We start from the raw sequence: 19,645 nt of genomic DNA, 5'->3' as shown, positions 1-19,645 counted from the left end.
TTATTGTGACAGTGTCGGAACTAAAGTGTTGATGATAGGTGTTTCCTAGGGGGCCCTTTAATCTTTGGCTACATTGAATGTTCTCTCTTAGCTACATGAAGTAGCTAACATATTCTTGCTTTGCGTTTACCTCGAATTTAGAAAATACTGTTGCACAAACATGCTGAATTAGGTCTACACCATCACTGGTATTATCAGGTTGAAAAGCTAATTACGCTTGCTCTTTCTAGTACATTTATTAGCTAGCGATTAGCATTAGCGGGTAACAAGATTTATGAACAACTTGTTAAGACAAACTAGCTGTTTGAAGATGTAAAAAAAACAAGCTAATAGTGTCATTATAGAATGCTAGTAGATTTATATTAAGACGCAAAGTGACAACTGCATCGTTGTCATCAACATTGTTGCATGTGCTGCATAGACCATGCAGCCTGAACGCAAGTGTCTCGTGGTCGAGGAAAAACAAATGCGCTTCTTGAGTGACGACCTGGAGCCAGGGCTAGGTCTGTGTGGAAAGCCGCATGGGGGAGAGGTGACTCAAGTAGTGAACTATAAAAATGGACATTACACACTGCGTATCACATTTAACAAACCAAACATTCAAATACCGTTATAGAAGGTAAAATAAAAACCCAAACCAGTCCATGCATCTATACCGGTATATCGCCCAGCCCTAATTAGTTCTACCACCAGAATTCATTCAATTAGACCTACCACCACAATTCATGTAATCTTTCAACCTGCAAACAGAATACATTAAGACAATTCAACACTGCTACAGAGAGTCATCATAGTTTAAGAGTCAAATCCATCTTCTGATGGGAATATGTTCAGGCCAGCCAGAGTCCTGTCGGTAAGTGTCTAGACTGGAGTGTTGTTATGGCACAGCAGTCTGAGTGTTGGCTGAGTTTAACCATAGAACCATAACCATAGTTTAACCATATAACACATAGAGGTCCTAGTAAAGTAGGCCATTGCCAAAGTTTCGAGTGACCTCAAGTGAAATGTATTCATGTCGGGGTGGAGTAGCCTAGGCAGTACAGTAAACATTCATACAAGTCACTCAGAGATTTGAGTGCGTTTGGCCAGTGTGCATCCCAAATTACACCCTATACAGCGCACTACTTTTGACCCGAGCCCTATGGGACAGGTCAGAAGAAGTGCACTACATAGGGAATAGGGTGCCATCGGGGATGTAGTCAATGTCTCTTGAACAATACACAAATGACATCAAGCAGCACATGGCACTAAGACTGAACTCCATACAAAACAAGGATAAGAGCCATTACAAATGAACAACTAACCACTTTAATGCAGTCTTCAAAACCAATGCACAACAAAAGAAACAAAAAACATATAGCAACTTCATTATGAAAGGGAGACGTAATCACCCCCCTGACAACAAATATCCAATCGCACAAAAACAACTGTGTTATTCGGGAAAATGCATGTCTTTCCTGTAGCATTTTCATTTCTAGTTCAAGGTACAGTACATTGTACAAGGCCTCTATCAATCCCTCCATAGGCTAGTATCTCCAATAGTCTCTATGGTAGAAGCAGTACAGTACTTGCGGATCAGATCAGTCTTCCATAATGACAGCACTGCTGACTGACAAGAGTTTCAGCGTTTTGTTAGATTTTTCCATGTGATTAAAAAGGCTATAGCAGGGGGGCGGGGTTTAGCGTTAGGGGGCGGGGTTTAGAGTTAGGGGGCAGGGACTCAGAGCAGGCTTAGTAGTCAGAGCTGATTCAATTTCTGATCATAGGTCAGTTTCATCATGCAGCGTTTGTTTTTACTCATAAGCCCTGCACGCTCTCAGGAGACACACATCTCGGGGGGCTGTGGTGTACCGGGCTTGGCTACCGGTGAAGCTGCCGGTACCAGCCCCGGTGGCCCCTTGTCGGCCTTCTCTGGGCCTGCTGGGGGCCCCAACGGGGGCTGGTTGCTTCTGGCGGCGGCTACAGTCTTCTTGAAGAGACGCATGCTGAGTTGGAAGAGCTCGCTGTCCACCACAGGAACACTGGGGTACATCTGCTTGGTCAGGCCCTGGAGAGAAAGAGAGTTGGCTTACTATACAGCGATAGGCATCTATCAAAGTATTGCTCCATCTATTATAATATACTATCTACATTATCCCAGTCTATTCCTCCATATATCCTACAGTACAGGGCCATCTTAGTCAATAGGTATATGGTCTAGAATAGTCTATGGTTCTGGGTACAAGTACATTTTCTTGGAGCACTCACCTTTTGGTTCTTGAGGAGCTGCCGTCTGATGGCCATGTCCCTACGGGCACAGAGGGCCTTACAGCAGGGGCCCAGGTTCCTCAGCAGACCTGCCCTCTCTACCTTCCTGTTCAGAGCGGCCTTGTTCAGAGCACCCAGGTCGTGCTCAAACAGCTTGTCAGCATCTGGAGGAATGGACGGAGAGCTGGGTTAGACTCACTGGATGTTTCCAGTGATGAATGGAAGCAACATACAAAAGATGTTTCTATTGCCGCTGCTTAGTGCTTTATCATATGCTAACATCACACTGACTGCTTTATCATATACTAACATCACACTGACTGCTTTATCATATACTAACATCACACTGACTGCTTTATCATATACTAACATCACACTGACTGCTTTATCATATACTAACATCACACTGACTGCTTTATCATATACTAACACCACACTGACTGCTTAGTGCTTTATCATATACTAACATCACACTGACTGCTTAGTGCTTTATCATATACTAACATCACACTGACTGCTTAGTGCTTTATCATATACTAACACCACACTGACTGCTTAGTGCTTTATCATATACTAACACCACACTGACTGCTTAGTGCTTTATCATATACTAACACCACACTGACAGCTTAGTGCTTTATCATATACTAACACCACACTGACAGCTTAGTGCTTTATCATATACTAACATCACACTGACTGCTTTATCATATACTAACATCACACTGACTGCTTTATCATATACTAACATCACACTGACTGCTTTATCATATACTAACACCACACTGACTGCTTAGTGCTTTATCATATACTAACATCACACTGACTGCTTAGTGCTTTATCATATACTAACATCACACTGACTGCTTAGTGCTTTATCATATACTAACACCACACTGACTGCTTAGTGCTTTATCATATACTAACACCACACTGACTGCTTAGTGCTTTATCATATACTAACACCACACTGACAGCTTAGTGCTTTATCATATACTAACACCACACTGACTGCTTAGTGCTTTATCATATACTAACACCACACTGACAGCTTAGTGCTTTATCATATACTAACATCACACTGACTGCTTAGTGCTTTATCATATACTAACACCACACTGACAGCTTAGTGCTTTATCATATACTAACATCACACTGACTGCTTAGTGCTTTATCATATACTAACATCACACTGACTGCTTAGTGCTTTATCATATACTAACACCACACTGACTGCTTAGTGCTTTATCATATACTAACATCACACTGACTGCTTAGTGCTTTATCATATACTAACATCACACTGACTGCTTAGTGCTTTATCATATACTAACATCACACTGACTGCTTAGTGCTTTATCATATACTAACACCACACTGACTGCGTAGTGCTTTATCATATGTTAACATCACACTGACTGCTTAGTGCTTTATCATATACTAACATCACACTGACTGCTTTATCATATACTAACACCACACTGACTGCGTAGTGCTTTATCATATACTAACATCACACTGACTGCTTAGTGCTTTATCATATACTAACACCACACTGACTGCGTAGTGCTTTATCATATACTAACATCACACTGACTGCTTTATCATATACTAACACCACACTGACTGCTTAGTGCTTTATCATATACTAACACCACACTGACTGCGTAGTGCTTTATCATATGTTAACATCACACTGACTGCTTAGTGCTTTATCATATACTAACATCACACTGACTGCTTTATCATATACTAACACCACACTGACTGCTTAGTGCTTTATCATATGTTAACATCACACTGACTGCTTAGTGCTTTATCATATACTAACATCACACTGACTGCTTAGTGCTTTATCATATACTAACATCACACTGACTGCTTAGTGCTTTATCATATACTAACACCACACTGACTGCGTAGTGCTTTATCATATGTTAACATCACACTGACTGCTTAGTGCTTTATCATATACTAACATCACACTGACTGCTTAGTGCTTTATCATATACTAGCATCACACTGACTGCTTAGTGCTTTATCATATACTAACACCACACTGACTGCTTAGTGCTTTATCATATACTAGCATCACACTGACTGCTTAGTGCTTTATCATATACTAGCATCACACTGACTGCTTAGTGCTTTATCATATACTAGCATCACACTGACTGCTTAGTGCTTTATCATATACTAACACCACACTGACTGCTTTATCATATACTAACACCACACTGACTGCTTAGTGCTTTATCATATACTAGCATCACACTGACTGCTTAGTGCTTTATCATATACTAACACCACACTGACAGCTTAGTGCTTTATCATATACTAACATCACACTGACTGCTTAGTGCTTTATCATATACTAACACCACACTGACAGCTTAGTGCTTTATCATATACTAACACCACACTGACAGCTTAGTGCTTTATCATATACTAACACCACACTGACTGCTTAGTGCTTTATCATATACTAACATCACACTGACTGCTTAGTGCTTTATCATATACTAACACCACACTGACAGCTTAGTGCTTTATCATATACTAACACCACACTGACTGCTTAGTGCTTTATCATATACTAACATCACACTGACTGCTTAGTGCTTTATCATATACTAACACCACACTGACTGCTTAGTGCTTTATCATATACTAACATCACACTGACTGCTTAGTGCTTTATCATATACTAACACCACACTGACTGCTTAGTGCTTTATCATATACTAACATCACACTGACTGCTTAGTGCTTTATCATATACTAACACCACACTGACTGCTTAGTGCTTTATCATATACTAACACCACACTGACTGCTTAGTGCTTTATCATATACTAACATCACACTGACTGCTTAGTGCTTTATCATATACTAACATCACACTGACTGCTTAGTGCTTTATCATATACTAACATCACACTGACTGCTTAGTGCTTTATCATATACTAACACCACACTGACTGCTTAGTGCTTTATCATATACTAACATCACACTGACTGCTTAGTGCTTTATCATATACTAACATCACACTGACTGCTTAGTGCTTTATCATATACTAACACCACACATGCTCACACAACTGAGCCACGTTCTAAGTATGCATACTTCCATTAAAAGTCTGTGTCTTGTAAAGTAAACAGAGCTGGTATGGATAATGTGTGTCATATTATACATGGTTCTAAAATAGAGAAAGATGGAGTACAGTATGTAATAGTACTAATATAATCCAGTAGGAGAAAGATGGAGTACAGTATGTAATAGTACTAATATAATCCAGTAGGAGAAAGATGGAGTACAGTATGTAATAGTATTAATATAATCCAGTAGGAGAAAGATGGAGTACAGTATGTAATAGTACTAATACAATCCAGTAGGAGAAAGATGGAGTACAGTATGTAATAGTACTAATATAATCCAGTAGGAGAAAGATGGAGTACAGTATGTAATAGTACTAATATAATCCAGTAGGAGAAAGATGGAGTACAGTATGTAATAGTACTAATATAATCCAGTAGGAGAAAGATGGAGTACAGTATGTAATAGTACTAATATAATCCAGTAGGAGAAAGATGGAGTACAGTATGTAATAGTACTAATATAATCCAGTAGGAGAAAGATGGAGTACAGTATGTAATAGTACTAATATAATCCAGTAGGAGAAAGATGGAGTACAGTATGTAATAGTACTAATATAATCCAGTAGGAGAAAGATGGAGTACAGTATGTAATAGTACTAATATAATCCAGTAGGAGAAAGATGGAGTACAGTATGTAATAGTACTAATATAATCCAGTAGGAGAAAGATGGAGTACAGTATGTAATAGTACTAATATAATCCAGTAGGAGAAAGATGGAGTACAGTATGTAATAGTACTAATATAATCCAGTAGGAGAAAGATGGAGTACAGTATGTAATAGTACTAATATAATCCAGTAGGAGAAAGATGGAGTACAGTATGTAATAGTACTAATATAATCCAGTAGGAGAAAGATGGAGTACAGTATGTAATAGTACTAATATAATCCAGTAGGAGAAAGATGGAGTACAGTATGTAATAGTACTAATATAATCCAGTAGGAGAAAGATGGAGTACAGTATGTAATAGTACTAATATAATCCAGTAGGAGAAAGATGGAGTACAGTATGTAATAGTACTAATATAATCCAGTAGGAGAAAGATGGAGTACAGTATGTAATAGTACTAATATAATCCAGTAGGAGAAAGATGGAGTACAGTATGTAATAGTACTAATATAATCCAGTAGGAGAAAGATGGAGTACAGTATGTAATAGTACTAATATAATCCAGTAGGAGAAAGATGGAGTACAGTATGTAATAGTACTAATATAATCCAGTAGGAGAAAGATGGAGTACAGTATGTAATAGTACTAATATAATCCAGTAGGAGAAAGATGGAGTACAGTATGTAATAGTACTAATATCTCCTCCAATCACCTTTAGGGTCGTCCAGCTCCTTCTTGCAGACCTCCCTGACTCTCTCCAGGAGCTCGGGCCCAGCCAGCCGCTTGGAGACGCCCGCCCTGAGGAGCACTGCCCCTGGGGTGAACCGGAGCAGAGCTGCCCCTGCCGCCCGGGGCTCCTGCTTCTGCTTGGGCATCAGGCTGGACCAGTCCACATCAATCACATCCAGGGGACCTGTAGGAACACAGCACATATGAAGTACTTAGACCACAATAACCAAACAACTATTTAGTTCACAATAATAAAAAAACACAACAGTTTGTCTTTTACCAGTGTCCAACTGCAGACTAGACAGGGTTGTCAGGTGTGTGATATTGGGCAAGTTTTGAGCTGGTTTGGAGGAGCCATTGGACAAGAATTTCTCATGACCTGGCAACCCCGCTGGCAAACCATAAGGACTGTGTAGTCCTGTTCTCAGCCAGAAGGACTGTGTAGTCCTGTTCTCAGTATTGTACCTGGCGTCTTCTCTTCTTCCTGCCCATCCTCTCTCTTCTGGGCGCTGTCCGCCAAGATCTCATCCAACTCGTCATCACTGATTGGCTCGTACTCCTCCCCGCCAGACACCACTGACACAGCGTCATCCGCCTTCGCTTCATCTTCGTCTGAGGACAAACAAATAAACTCACTCATTAACCTGCTACCATATCAACACAAACATAGACAAACAGATATGGGACAAGGCTGTTGTTGCCAGCTCCCATGGTCACTGTCACACCAACTGTTCTGGGATCAGGCTAGTAGTTTGTGATTCTAGATGATCCTTACCGTCAACGCTGTCCTGTTTCTCTGCTTCCTGTATCTCTCCTCCCACAGGGTGATGGCTGTTGCCTGGTTTGTCCTGGTCCGTGCCGCCGTGTCCCAAGGCTTCGTGGGGGAGCAGGAGAGAGAACTCAGCCCTGTCCGGCCCCCTGATATCTGGTCTCATGTGATCTGGCCTTATGTCCGGTCTTATATCTGGCCCACCTCTCATATCCCCTCGAATGTCTCCCCTAATATCAGGTCTCATGTCCCCTCGAATGTCTCCCCTAATATCAGGTCTCATGTCCCCTCGAATGTCTCCCCTAATATCAGGTCTCATGTCCCCTCGAATGTCTCCCCTCATATCAGGTCTCATATCCCCTCGAATGTCACCCCTCATATCCCCTCGAATGTCTCCCCTAATATCAGGTCTCATGTCTCCCCTCATATCAGGTCTCATGTCCCCTCGAATGTCTCCCCTCATATCGGGTCTCATATCCCCTCGAATATCTCCCCTAATATCAGGTCTCATGTCTCCCCTCATATCAGGTCTCATATCTCCTCTCATGTCTCCTCTCATGTCTCCTCTCATGTCCCCTCGAATGTCTCCCCTCATATCGGGTCTCATATCCCCTCGAATGTCTCCCCTAATATCAGGTCTCATGTCTCCTCTCATATCTCCTCTCATATCCCCTCGAATGTCTCCCCTCATATCAGGTCTATCTCCTCGCATGTCCCCTCTTAAATCTGGTCTGTCTCCCCTCATATCTGGTCTGTCTCCCCTCATATCTGGTCTGTCTCCCCTCATGTCCATCCTGTTCTTGGGGTCCCCATGTGGCGGCAGGTCCATCAGTAGCATCCTCTCCCGCTCCCGGTCGTTGCCATGGTCGCCACCACGGCCAACGCCCCTGTTGCCGCCGCGCTCCCTTTCCCGCTCTCGTTCGTGCTGCTGCAGGAGACCCTCGGGCAGAAGCCGCTCTCTCTCACCCCGCATGTCACGGAGATCACGCTCTCTCATTTGCTCTCTGTTGCCTCCACGCATGAGGGGTTCACGGCCCCTCCCACCCCACTCCCGTGGCCCCTCGGGCTCCCAGTCTCTCTGCTGCCCCTGCTGCTGGAGAGGAGGTAGTGGCCCCGGAGGCCCCTGTTGCTGTCGGAGGTCCTTGCGCTCACGCTCCCTCTCAAACTGTTCCCGCTCCCTCTCTCTCTCCCTCTCACGCTCTCGGCCGTCGTAGGACCCGGCCCGCGACTGCACCTGACGCTCTGACTCAGGGGAGCTACGTCTGGAGCTGTGGCTGCGAGAGTCCTGCCGGTCTGGGAAGGAAAACCAGCAGAAATGTAATAAAACAGATATAATATCAATCAAACTAGTAAGGAGCTTCACTGTTTTCAACTAAACCTGTTAAAAGTATGTGTCTCGCGTACCTGAGGAGGTGCTGCGACTGGGCTCTCCTCTCCTCAGCTGGTCGATGCGTGACTTCCGCTCCTCTCCCCTCGCCACCGGAGGCTCTGTGACCACTGGTCCCCTCTCTCTCTCACCACGCTCCCTGTCTCGCTCCCTTTCTCGTTCCCGGTCTCGGGAGTTGCCCCCCTGGAGCTGGTGTCCTCTCCTGGGTCGGCCTGGTCCTTGGCCCTGCTGAGGGTCCTCTCTGTGGGCTGACTCGTTGGAGGGAGAGCGGAGACGTCTGGATGAGGCCCTGCTTTGGTTGCTTCCCATACTGCTGCTCCTCTTCTGCTCCGGAGGAGGCTTCCTCAGCAGGGGCTGGGACATGAGGGGCTGGGGGGGCAGGGTCGGTAGTAACATAGGAGGGTCCTGGGACAGCAGAGGGGCGATGGGCAGGGGAACAGGCCTCTCCATCCTCTCCCTCTCCTTGCCCCCCCTCGGACCTCCTCTCCTGGGAAGAGGTTCGGTCGGAGTCCTCTCAGTGGGGACTGTGGGGGGGGGTGCCTTAACGGCCGCCGATCCACCACCGCGCTCCAGCACATCCTCGTCAGACCAGTCGCTGAAGTTGGTGTCCATTTTGACGGGCTGTGGCAAGGGCTCTGCAACAGAATGTGGCATGGCCCTCTGGGATAGCAGAGCCTCCTTTGGCGCGGGCGGGGGCGTCCGGGGACCCCTCTTGTTCCTCTTGCCCGGGGGAAGATGGGAGGAGCCTGGTTCCTCCTCAGACGCATCCGACTCGGCGCCACGGGATCGTTTCCTCTTCTTGTCCAGCGCCTTCTTCTTAGGCGCCTTGCGGGGGGAGAGGAGAGGGGGCGGGGGGCCGTCCGAGAGGGCCATGGAGGAGGGGGGCTCTGGGTTGGTGAACCTCTCTGGAGCTCCTGAAACACCTCCTGCCACGCCCTCCTCCTTCCTCCCCTTCTTCAGGCCTTTCTTCTGGGACTTAGTCTTCTTCTTGCCCTCCTCATGACCTGACGGGACTGGAGCATCTCTGTCCTCGGTGACCAGGGCCACGGGCGGCGGGGGAGGGGTGGGCTCCCGACCGTCCCTCTCTTTACCTCTCCTAGAGTCCGAGCCGGAGGCCGAGACAGGGGTACTGCTATCTGAGGGGTGCTCCCCCCGTCTCTCCCCTCCTCTGCCTGCTCCTCCTCTGTCTCCGCGGGCGTCAGCCTCCTCGTTCCTGCGGCTCCTCCCCTCCCTCTTGTCCCCGCCTCCACGGCGCTCCTCGTCCTTCCAGCGGCTGGGCTTGGTGTCCTCCGCTACAGAGGTGCTGGGGGGGGAACGCAGGAGGGGGTCCTGGGGCGGGAGTACCACCTGACTCAACAGCCGGTGTTTCTCAACACCTGAACACACACCAAGAAGCAGAGGGATTCTGTTAGCACCATGTCAAGGTTTATCAACACCATGGAAACGTCAACGAAGGTCAAAGAAACAAAACACCTTTTTATCTTAAAGGGCGCCTTGGCTCGGTCTCAAAGATCTCTGATCGCCTTCTAATAACAATCAAACACCAGCTGTTACTTCTATGTCAGCACGTTGAGTTCCAGTCTGTCTGTATGAAATGTGCTCAACCATTAAAAGGTATTATCACCATTACTGAGTGTGCCCTGGGCTCACGTGGAGGGATATTGAAGTGATCAGGCCAAGGCACCCTTTGGGGAGGTGTTAATCCATACGGGACTAGTTTCCTCCAGACAGAACCAGTGCTGTTTGTTTTTCCCATTAAAGAGTGTCCCTACTGTCAAGCACTGGAGGAGGAGGACACACTGGTACTGTGATGGGGAGGATGGTGATTGGGCCAGGGCCAGAGGTGGGGCGGACCTTGGGCTGGCCTCCACCAATCAAACGCTCACTTTTCTCCTCAGGGCTGTTGTATTCCTCGCCGTCTCCTGGGGTGGCGTCCCTTGCTCGCTTGGGAGAGGGGCGAGTCGGGCTGGGTGTGGTCTCTACCCTGTGCCTCTTCCGGCTGCAGATGACACACACAGAGAAGAGGGGTTAGAGGTCAGCTGGGTGGTGTTACGTAGGAAAGAAACAGACGGAAACGAACCACAACTAAGGTAAAACGATGAAGTGATTCTAGTTATGAGTCATGGGTTAATGGTTACCAGGGTTGGGCCTGGAATTGAAATGGAACTGGCCCCAACCCTGGTGGTTACTACTGATACTTGCCTGGTCTTGCGGTCTTCATGCGAGTCTCGGACAGAGCGGTCGTCCCTTGGTTCATCCCTAGTCCGTTCCCGTCGCTCATCCCTTCCTTTCTCACGCTCCTCCCATTCCCGCTGCCTCTCCCTCTCTCTTTGCTCTCGCTCCCTCTCCCGCTCTCGTTCCCTCTCCCGCTCTCTCTCCTTCCTCTCCCTATCTCGCTCCTCCCTCTCCCGCTCCCTCTCTTCCCTCTCCCGTTCCCTCTCTCGCTCCTTTTCCCTCTCTTTCTCCTTTTCCCTCTCTTTCTCCTTTTCCCTCTCTCGCTCCCGTTCTCGCTCCCTCTCCCGGACCCTCTCCCGCTCTGCCTCCCTCTCCTTCTCCTTCTCTCTTTCTCTCTCCTTCTCTCTTTCCCGTTCCCTCTCTCGCTCCCTTTCTCGGGCCCTGTCCTCTCGCCGGTCCCCTCCTTTTTCCTCTCCTCTGCGTTCATCCCTTCCTCTGGTCTCCTCCCTGTCTGGCTCTTCTCCTCTGGCTGGGTGCCGACCAGGAGAGGACGCTCTTTGGTCTGTTAGAAACAGAGGAAACAGCCAGTCAGTCACAACATCCAACACCAAGGGTTCCTTCTCAATGCATCATTCAGAAAGCATTAGAGAAGAGGCCTGAGGGACCTTGGATCTTCTTCTCCAGTACGGTAGAAGAGACAGGATGCTTTACGAAGGCTTTCTGTTACATAGAACTGTGTTTCTTCTTGTCCTTGCCTCTTGTAGCATCAGCTGTGTACTTTGTCAGTTGCCCTGTCTAGCTGTGTCCTTTTCTGTCTACGTCTCGTTTCTATTTTAAATCACTCACTGCAAAACATTGAGATTGTTTTTCAATGAAAAGCGTATTATAAATGGTATTTTATTTAACTAGTATTATAGATTAAATGTATTTTTTATTAGGATACGAGGAAAGACCTCTCCTCACCTCTCTCCCTGTTCTCTCTGCGGTCACCACGGTCGGTGTGACCACCTCTACGGTCGTAGGATGAGTCTCTCCCAGTCGCCTGCTCCCCTCCTCTCCTGTCTCCGTCATAACGGTCACGCTCCGCTCCTCCTCTGTCGACACCTCCTCTTTCGGCGCCTCCTCCTCTTTCGGCGCCTCCTCCTCTCTCTGCGCCTCCTCCTCTCTCCGCCCCACGGTCGGTGCTCCTCTCCGCACTCTTCTCACGGAAGCCTCCGCCGCTACGTGACTCCCAACCGTCATGACCACCACTCTCAAGCTGGGAGCCTCGGGCATTCCGGGTGGAGCCTGAGGAACCTGAGGGAGGAAGGACAGAGTTAGAAGTATGCTGAAACAGACACAGAGGGGATTGGATTATCTGGCCTGGGATTCCCACGGTGGGAGGAGTTCGCACCAGGTGAATAGTAACTGCATTTGTTTTGGAACTGGGCGGCCTCCCAGGCATGAGCCAGGTGCCCCCTCTGGGCTGACGGTGAAACGGGTTCAAAACAAAGGGGCGTAGGTTAAGAACGTGGAGTAATGAGTAGGAATCAGATTCTTTTCTCACATGCAAAAGTGAATGCTTTTGATATAAACGCTTTATCTGCCTTCCCAATGAAAACTCATTTTATCAAAAAGAGATGTATGTTTCTGGATGATGCTCCATGCTGCTTTATTGACAACATGGCCGAGCGGCACAGATTACTGTTCCATTTGAGAAGGGTGCTCCTCCCTCAGCCATAGACTGGTGCACCGCAGTTCATCTTGATCAAATTCCCTCACTTCCACAAATACCACAGCAACAAACACATTAACAACTGTTACTACAACTGGCCATTAGTAGATTTTGCTGGTCATAAGATGTGTGATGTCATGTGTGACCTCACCTTTGTCAGATGCGTCAGCCTCGCGGCCCCTACCCCTGCCAGGTCTCTCAGCTCTACTCTCTGTCCTCGTCTCCCCCCTCCCTTCAGTCCTCCCTCCTTCCTCTCGCCCGTGGCCCCTCCCATACCCCCTCCCCTCCTCCGGGACAGCCTCCTCCTTCCTGTCCGTCTTCTCCCTCTCTCCTCTCTCCCGCTCCCTCTCTTTCTCCTTTTCTCGCTCCCTCTCCCGTTCTCGGTCACGGTCCCTGTACTCCAGAGGATCTCGTCCGGAGCGTGTTGACGTGGTCTCTGTGGTTCTGGGTTCCCGGGTCGAGTCCTTGGTGTCCCGGTCTCTATCCCTGGTGGGGTCCCTGGAGGTACTGGTGGAGTCTCCTCGTCGGTCGCTGCGCCCGTCACCCCGGCGCTCTCGCCCCTCTTTTGTCTCCCGGTCCTCACGGGCCACATCACGAGAAGAGCTGGTCTCTGCCACATCGTAGTCCCGGTCGTCACGGCTACCGTCTTTCTCTGGCTTCCCGCGGCTCTCTGCAAGGATGAGACCAGAACACAGGTTTGTGTTCTTACAGCGTCCAGCCAAATGACACAATGTAGGGACTGTTTTCATATAAACAAACAGTAACATATAGAAAACCAGGAGTTTATTTAAAGGTGGTGACCACATATAGAAAACCAGGAGTTTATTTAAAGGTGGTGACCACATATAGAAAACCAGGAGTTTATTTAAAGGTGGTGACCACATATAGAAAACCAGGAGTTTATTTAAAGGTGGTGACCACATATAGAAAACCAGTAGTTTATTTAAAGGTGGTGACCACATATAGAAAACCAGGAGTTTATTTAAAGGTGGTGACCACATATAGAAAACCAGTAGTTTATTTAAAGGTGGTGACCACATATAGAAAACCAGTAGTTTATTTAAAGGTGGTGACCACATATAGAAAACCAGTAGTTTATTTAAAGGTGGTGACCACATATAGAAAACCAGTAGTTTATTTAAAGGTGGTGACCACATATAGAAAACCAGGAGTTTATTTAAAGGTGGTGACCACATATAGAAAACCAGTAGTTTATTTAAAGGTGGTGACCACATATAGAAAACCAGTAGTTTATTTAAAGGTGGTGACCACATATAGAAAACCAGTAGTTTATTTAAAGGTGGTGACCACATATAGAAAACCAGGAGTTTATTTAAAGGTGGTGACCACATATAGAAAACCAGTAGTTTATTTAAAGGTGGTGACCACATATAGAAAACCAGGAGTTTATTTAAAGGTGGTGACCACATATAGAAAACCAGGAGTTTATTTAAAGGTGGTGACCACATATAGAAAACCAGTAGTTTATTTAAAGGTGGTGACCACATATAGAAAACCAGTAGTTTATTTAAAGGTGGTGACCACATATAGAAAACCAGTAGTTTATTTAAAGGTGGTGACCACATATAGAAAACCAGTAGTTTATTTAAAGGCGGTGACCACATATAGAAAACCAGTAGTTTATTTAAAGGTGGTGACCACATATAGAAAACCAGTAGTTTATTTAAAGGTGGTGACCACATATAGAAAACCAGTAGTTTATTTAAAGGTGGTGACCACATATAGAAAACCAGTAGTTTATTTAAAGGTGGTGACCACATATAGAAAACCAGGAGTTTATTTAAAGGTGGTGACCACATCTAGAAAACCAGGAGTTTATTTAAAGGTGGTGACCACATATAGAAAACCAGTAGTTTATTTAAAGGTGGTGACCACATATAGAAAACCAGTAGTTTATTTAAAGGTGGTGACCACATATAGAAAACCAGTAGTTTATTTAAAGGTGATGACCACATATAGAAAACCAGTAGTTTATTTAAAGGTGGTGACCACATATAGAAAACCAGTAGTTTATTTAAAGGTGATGACCACATATAGAAAACCAGTAGTTTATTTAAAGGCGGTGACCACATATAGAAAACCAGGAGTTTATTTAAAGGCGGTGACCACATATAGAAAACCAGTAGTTTATTTAAAGGCGGTGACCACATATAGAAAACCAGTAGTTTATTTAAAGGCGGTGACCACATATAGAAAACCAGTAGTTTATTTAAAGGTGGTGACCACATATAGAAAACCAGTAGTTTATTTAAAGGTGGTGACCACATATAGAAAACCAGTAGTTTATTTAAAGGTGGTGACCACATATAGAAAACCAGTAGTTTATTTAAAGGTGGTGACCACATATAGAAAACCAGGAGTTTATTTAAAGGTGGTGACCACATATAGAAAACCAGTAGTTTATTTAAAGGTGGTGACCACATATAGAAAACCAGTAGTTTATTTAAAGGTGGTGACCACATATAGAAAACCAGTAGTTTATTTAAAGGTGATGACCACATATAGAAAACCAGTAGTTTATTTAAAGGTGGTGACCACATATAGAAAACCAGTAGTTTATTTAAAGGTGATGACCACATATAGAAAACCAGTAGTTTATTTAAAGGCGGTGACCACATATAGAAAACCAGGAGTTTATTTAAAGGCGGTGACCACATATAGAAAACCAGTAGTTTATTTAAAGGCGGTGACCACATATAGAAAACCAGTAGTTTATTTAAAGGCGGTGACCACATATAGAAAACCAGTAGTTTATTTAAAGGCGGTGACCACATATAGAAAACCAGTAGTTTATTTAAAGGCGGTGACCACATATAGAAAACCAGTAGTTTATTTAAAGGTGGTGACCACATATAGAAAACCAGTAGTTTATTTAAAGGTGGTGACCACATATAGAAAACCAGTAGTTTATTTAAAGGTGGTGACCACATATAGAAAACCAGTAGTTTATTTAAAGGTGGTGACCACATATAGAAAACGTTCTGTGTTTTATGTTAATGAGTTGCTGTACCGTCTCGACGCTCGTGTCGGTGCTCCTGGGCAGGTGGGCTCCTCCCCCTCTCGCTGCGTCCTCTCTCACGCCCCCGAGAGCGGTTTCGTCCTCCGGGGCTAGTCCTCCTCTGAGGAGAGGAGGTGTCCCGGGAGGCTGCAGGGGAGCGGGAGGAACACCTCTGGCCAGGAGGTGAGGAGGCGGCTGGGGGCTCGCGGTTGTAGGCGGGGGATGCCGAGCGGCGCCGGCGGGGGGAAGGAGAGTGTCTCTGGGCTGAGGAGCCAGAGTGGGAGGACGGGGAGTGGTGGCGGGGCGGGGTGGGGGTGCGCTTGTGGCGGGGAGGGGGAGACCTGGAAGACCAGGAGAGGACGAGGGGTTATGGTTATTCAGGGAAAGTGACCGTCTTGCTAGTCTGTCTACCATCTACACCAACTCATGAGAATCCTACTAATAACATGACTGAAAATGCTAGTTAGGATAGATGGCATCTTTAGACCATCGTCTCAGGTTCAGGTGCTGCTGCATATTTCTCCATTTCTGCAAGCAGATGTTTATACTGTCATCTTACTGCTTCTGGCATGACAATGATGTTATCTTGTTAGCGTCTAACAGGCTACTGACCTGTGAGGTGGGGAGGCAGGCGCAAAGGTCTTCTGGGAGGCTACTTTTGGGGAGGTGGACTTGTTCTTCCTGGCTGACGGGGACACCTCTCGGTCTCTGGAAGGAGAGGACACGCTGCCGGAACGTTCCTCCGACATCACTGACCGCTTGGCCTTGTGGGAGCTGTCTGACCGGTCTCTGCAAGAGCCAAGAGAAACTAAAAGTGAGTCCCTTTCATAGTCTATTCAACAACAGTGCTAACAGATGTTTTTAAATGACTGTTGATTAGACTGTTGTTGTGCTTGTTTCCAGTGGGTCTTGTTATGCCTATTCAACGAGGCTGCTAGATCCCTCTACAGCTTGGAGCGGAGCTGGACAACATGGCAGTGAACCTCTTTACCTGCGTTTCTCCTTCTTCTCCTTGTGTTTCTCCGCATCTCTCCCTCTCTCCTTTCCCTCCTTGGGCGGCTTCTCCTCACACTTCTCCTTGTTCTTGTGCTTCCCCTTGTGTTTCTTCCCCCCGGCTGCCACGACAGGGTTCCCCAGCGGAAGCACCGGAGGAGGGGGGCTGGGGGTGCGGGGACCTTTCTTCTTCCCGTGGCCCCCCTTGGAAGATCTGGCCGTGGCGGACGCAGAGGACGACACAGAGGTCTTCTTCTCCTTCTTCCTGGAACCGGAAGCTTTAGGTCCTTTAGTGTGTTTGGGAGATCCACTGGACTTCCTGGAGGAGGGGGAACCTTTAGAGCTGGAACGCTCCGGGGATGTCTGGAATTACAACGTGGAATAAAGGCAGAATTGGTTAGCATGGACACTGAAAGGAGAGAAGTCTAAACCAGATATGAGTGTTGATATGGATGGCTCCTGAATGACAATAAGGTTAGGTAGGTAACTCTTCTTACCTTGGATATGATAGTGGTCCTCGTTTTGGTGGTCGGCTCCTAGTGAGAGATTGTAAGTGTATAAGGTTATAGAACAGATCACCCTCAGTCTTAATTCATGCAGGGCTCTATGAACTATAGTAGATATAGCTACAGTCGATACAAGCATACTGGTACCTCTTTCTTGATAACAATCTCCTCTCTTTTCTCCATATTCTCCTGCTCCAACTTCATGAGCTCCCGCTGGATCTTCTGTCTCTTCATCTCTAGGGATAACTCGTAGTCGTAGTCGCCGTTATCCGAGTCTAAAAGACAAATACAACAGCACATTACTTAAGGTTAGAATATGCAATACAAACAAGTTTTCCCAATAGAGTGAAAAACGGTTCGACATTCATTAGTTCTACTTTCATATGTTAATAAGGGCACGTGTTTTCTTTCTTTTCGTCGTGCCTATTGAACACGGCCCTACTTTCAAACCTCACCTTCGCGGTTGGCTTCCCACTCGGTGGTCTCTTCTTCGCTGGCAGGGGTTCTCTCTTTAGTGATTTTTATATCTTCCTTCTCCCTGTGGCGGCCTCGGGACGAGTCTCGCTGCTGCAGAACACAGACAGGTTTACATGGAAGACTCCCATACATGTTGGTCTAATATCTAACTAGTAAAATGGTTGTTCACTATGTCCTAAAGAACAAGAGAAAACAGGACCTGAAAGCGAGGTGTGTGTGGAGAGTAACTCACTCTGGCTGTGGGGGACGTAGGCTCCTCTGGCTCTCTCTTTGTAGCATCTGATTCAACATCCTGCCTCTTATTCTTCATCCTCTCTCGCAGATCGCCAGTTGGTCTCTCCGCTGACCTGTTTACACACAAACATATGGTAATCTCAGGCATTGGTTCAGCATAAGACAACTGGCTTATCAAATACAATAAGAAACAGCCATGGGAGAATATTGGGACCGTCTGACTGTGTTGCCCACTTGCATAAAATATCTATTTTTCAGTTGCCTGCATACACGGGTCACAGGCAATTCTCCAAGGCCATCTAACCTGCTAAAAGATCCACTAAATCCTTTGCCTCGTGGCTGAGTTCCATGTGTGTAGCGACAAGTATTGCCGTAACTGCAATTCCCAGTCTTCAACCAATTTCTACAATTAGTCTGAAAGGAAGAAAGCAAGAAAGTGTCATTTCATGAAGCAGAAATAGGGTTTTGCTCTGATGAATCCAAAAATTCAAAGATGTTCTTTCTCTACCTTCTCTGGACATGCATGTGTTGTATCTGTCAGTGGGTTAGATGCAGGTGTAGAGGTACACACCTCGACAGCATTACTACCAGTGCTGGGGCCAAGTCTTTCAAACACGCTGGGCCGGCGAGACGGGGTGGTGGTGGTCTGGCTACTGCTGCTGTCAGATATGGTTTTAGAATTCTCCACTGTTACCCTCCGCCTTATCTTGGACATTCTGCAGGGCTGCAATGGTAGAATAATATATTATAAACCTGCATTGGTACATACAGCAATCTGAATATGCACTTTACTGTAAACAACAAAACATTTCAACGTTGGTTTGTCAAACAACAAAAATCAGTAGCCTGGTTGACATTTCCATTTTAATCTATTGGGGATTTTGTGAATATTTTTACACACTGATCTGGGGTGTAATTATCCAAACAGTTGCAAAACGTTCCATTTTGCAAATAAAAATAGTTTTTAATTGTACAAATTCAGTTTGCTCCCTTCCCGTTTCGTTCCGTTTGCTTCCGTTTAAGAAGTTTTGCAACAGAATCGGCTTAATAAATACACCCCAACATCAACGTTAGCGCTACCAATCAAGCCCCAATGATGAGTTAACATTAGCATATTGATGCTGACTAGTTACTAACACATTAGTTAACTAATCACTTATGCATATTTTTGCCAGAGATCGTATCTGAAAATTCAGTTTGGTAGCTAGCTAGTTAATAGCGAATGAAAAGGGAACTTTGGATATTTATGATAACGTATTAGCATAAGCTAGCTATGCTCTCTGGGCCCGAGGCCTGTATAAGCCATCCCCAAATTCAAAGATCCTGGAAAGCTATTGCACATTGCAGTAAAAATGTTGCCTCACCCAAAATATTAATTCGGTGTCGCATCTATTTTCGTAGGCAATGGGATTCGCTACCTTTTGAAATTACAAGTTGTATTCTTGTATTTCAATGGCAGGGGCTCCCCTATCCGCCTTCATGTTGGCAAAGGGTGCGTGTGTAATGATTGGGTGTGTTTTCGACCGTAGATATCTAAAAGTGGAGCCGCAATATAATCTACACGCGCGGGGAACTATGGGATACTGGGTGTCTTCTTTTTTCTTTACACGAGTTTGAGCCTGCAAGT

General features: G+C 45.9%; 1 protein-coding gene across 5 annotated transcripts; it reads right to left on the bottom strand.

Moving 5' to 3' along the window:
- Positions 1-1,285: 1,285 nt before the first annotated feature.
- LOC139532744 (zinc finger CCCH domain-containing protein 13-like) lies at positions 1,286-19,545 on the bottom strand. Of its 5 annotated transcripts, XM_071330737.1 has the most exons (21): positions 19,383-19,534; positions 18,527-18,742; positions 18,323-18,432; positions 18,017-18,131; positions 17,763-17,874; positions 17,455-17,582; positions 17,299-17,337; positions 16,800-17,164; positions 16,421-16,597; positions 15,821-16,149; positions 12,941-13,459; positions 12,213-12,371; positions 12,039-12,179; positions 11,103-11,637; positions 10,673-10,899; positions 8,918-10,276; positions 7,520-8,806; positions 7,210-7,356; positions 6,728-6,928; positions 2,248-2,411; positions 1,286-2,047 (listed from the first exon to the last, which is right to left on the bottom strand). In XM_071330737.1, exons 2-21 carry the CDS (start codon positions 18,731-18,733, stop codon positions 1,817-1,819), a joined length of 6,552 nt encoding a protein of 2,183 aa, XP_071186838.1. In that variant the 5' UTR covers positions 18,734-18,742; positions 19,383-19,534; the 3' UTR covers positions 1,286-1,816. The 5 variants fall into 5 exon arrangements, with proteins under 5 accessions (XP_071186838.1, XP_071186839.1, XP_071186841.1 ...); XM_071330738.1 differs by having other exon boundaries at positions 12,039-12,371; positions 18,590-18,742; positions 19,383-19,545; XM_071330740.1 differs by having other exon boundaries at positions 10,787-10,899; positions 12,039-12,371; positions 18,590-18,742; positions 19,383-19,545.
- Between the last annotated feature and the right edge of the window lie 100 nt (positions 19,546-19,645).

Source organism: Salvelinus alpinus, chromosome 10 (assembly GCF_045679555.1).
Source record: "Salvelinus alpinus chromosome 10, SLU_Salpinus.1, whole genome shotgun sequence".
In the NCBI taxonomy this organism is placed as follows: domain Eukaryota; kingdom Metazoa; phylum Chordata; class Actinopteri; order Salmoniformes; family Salmonidae; genus Salvelinus; species Salvelinus alpinus.
Note: the sequence above shows the minus strand (reverse complement) of the source record. Positions and strands in the feature narration are given on the sequence as shown.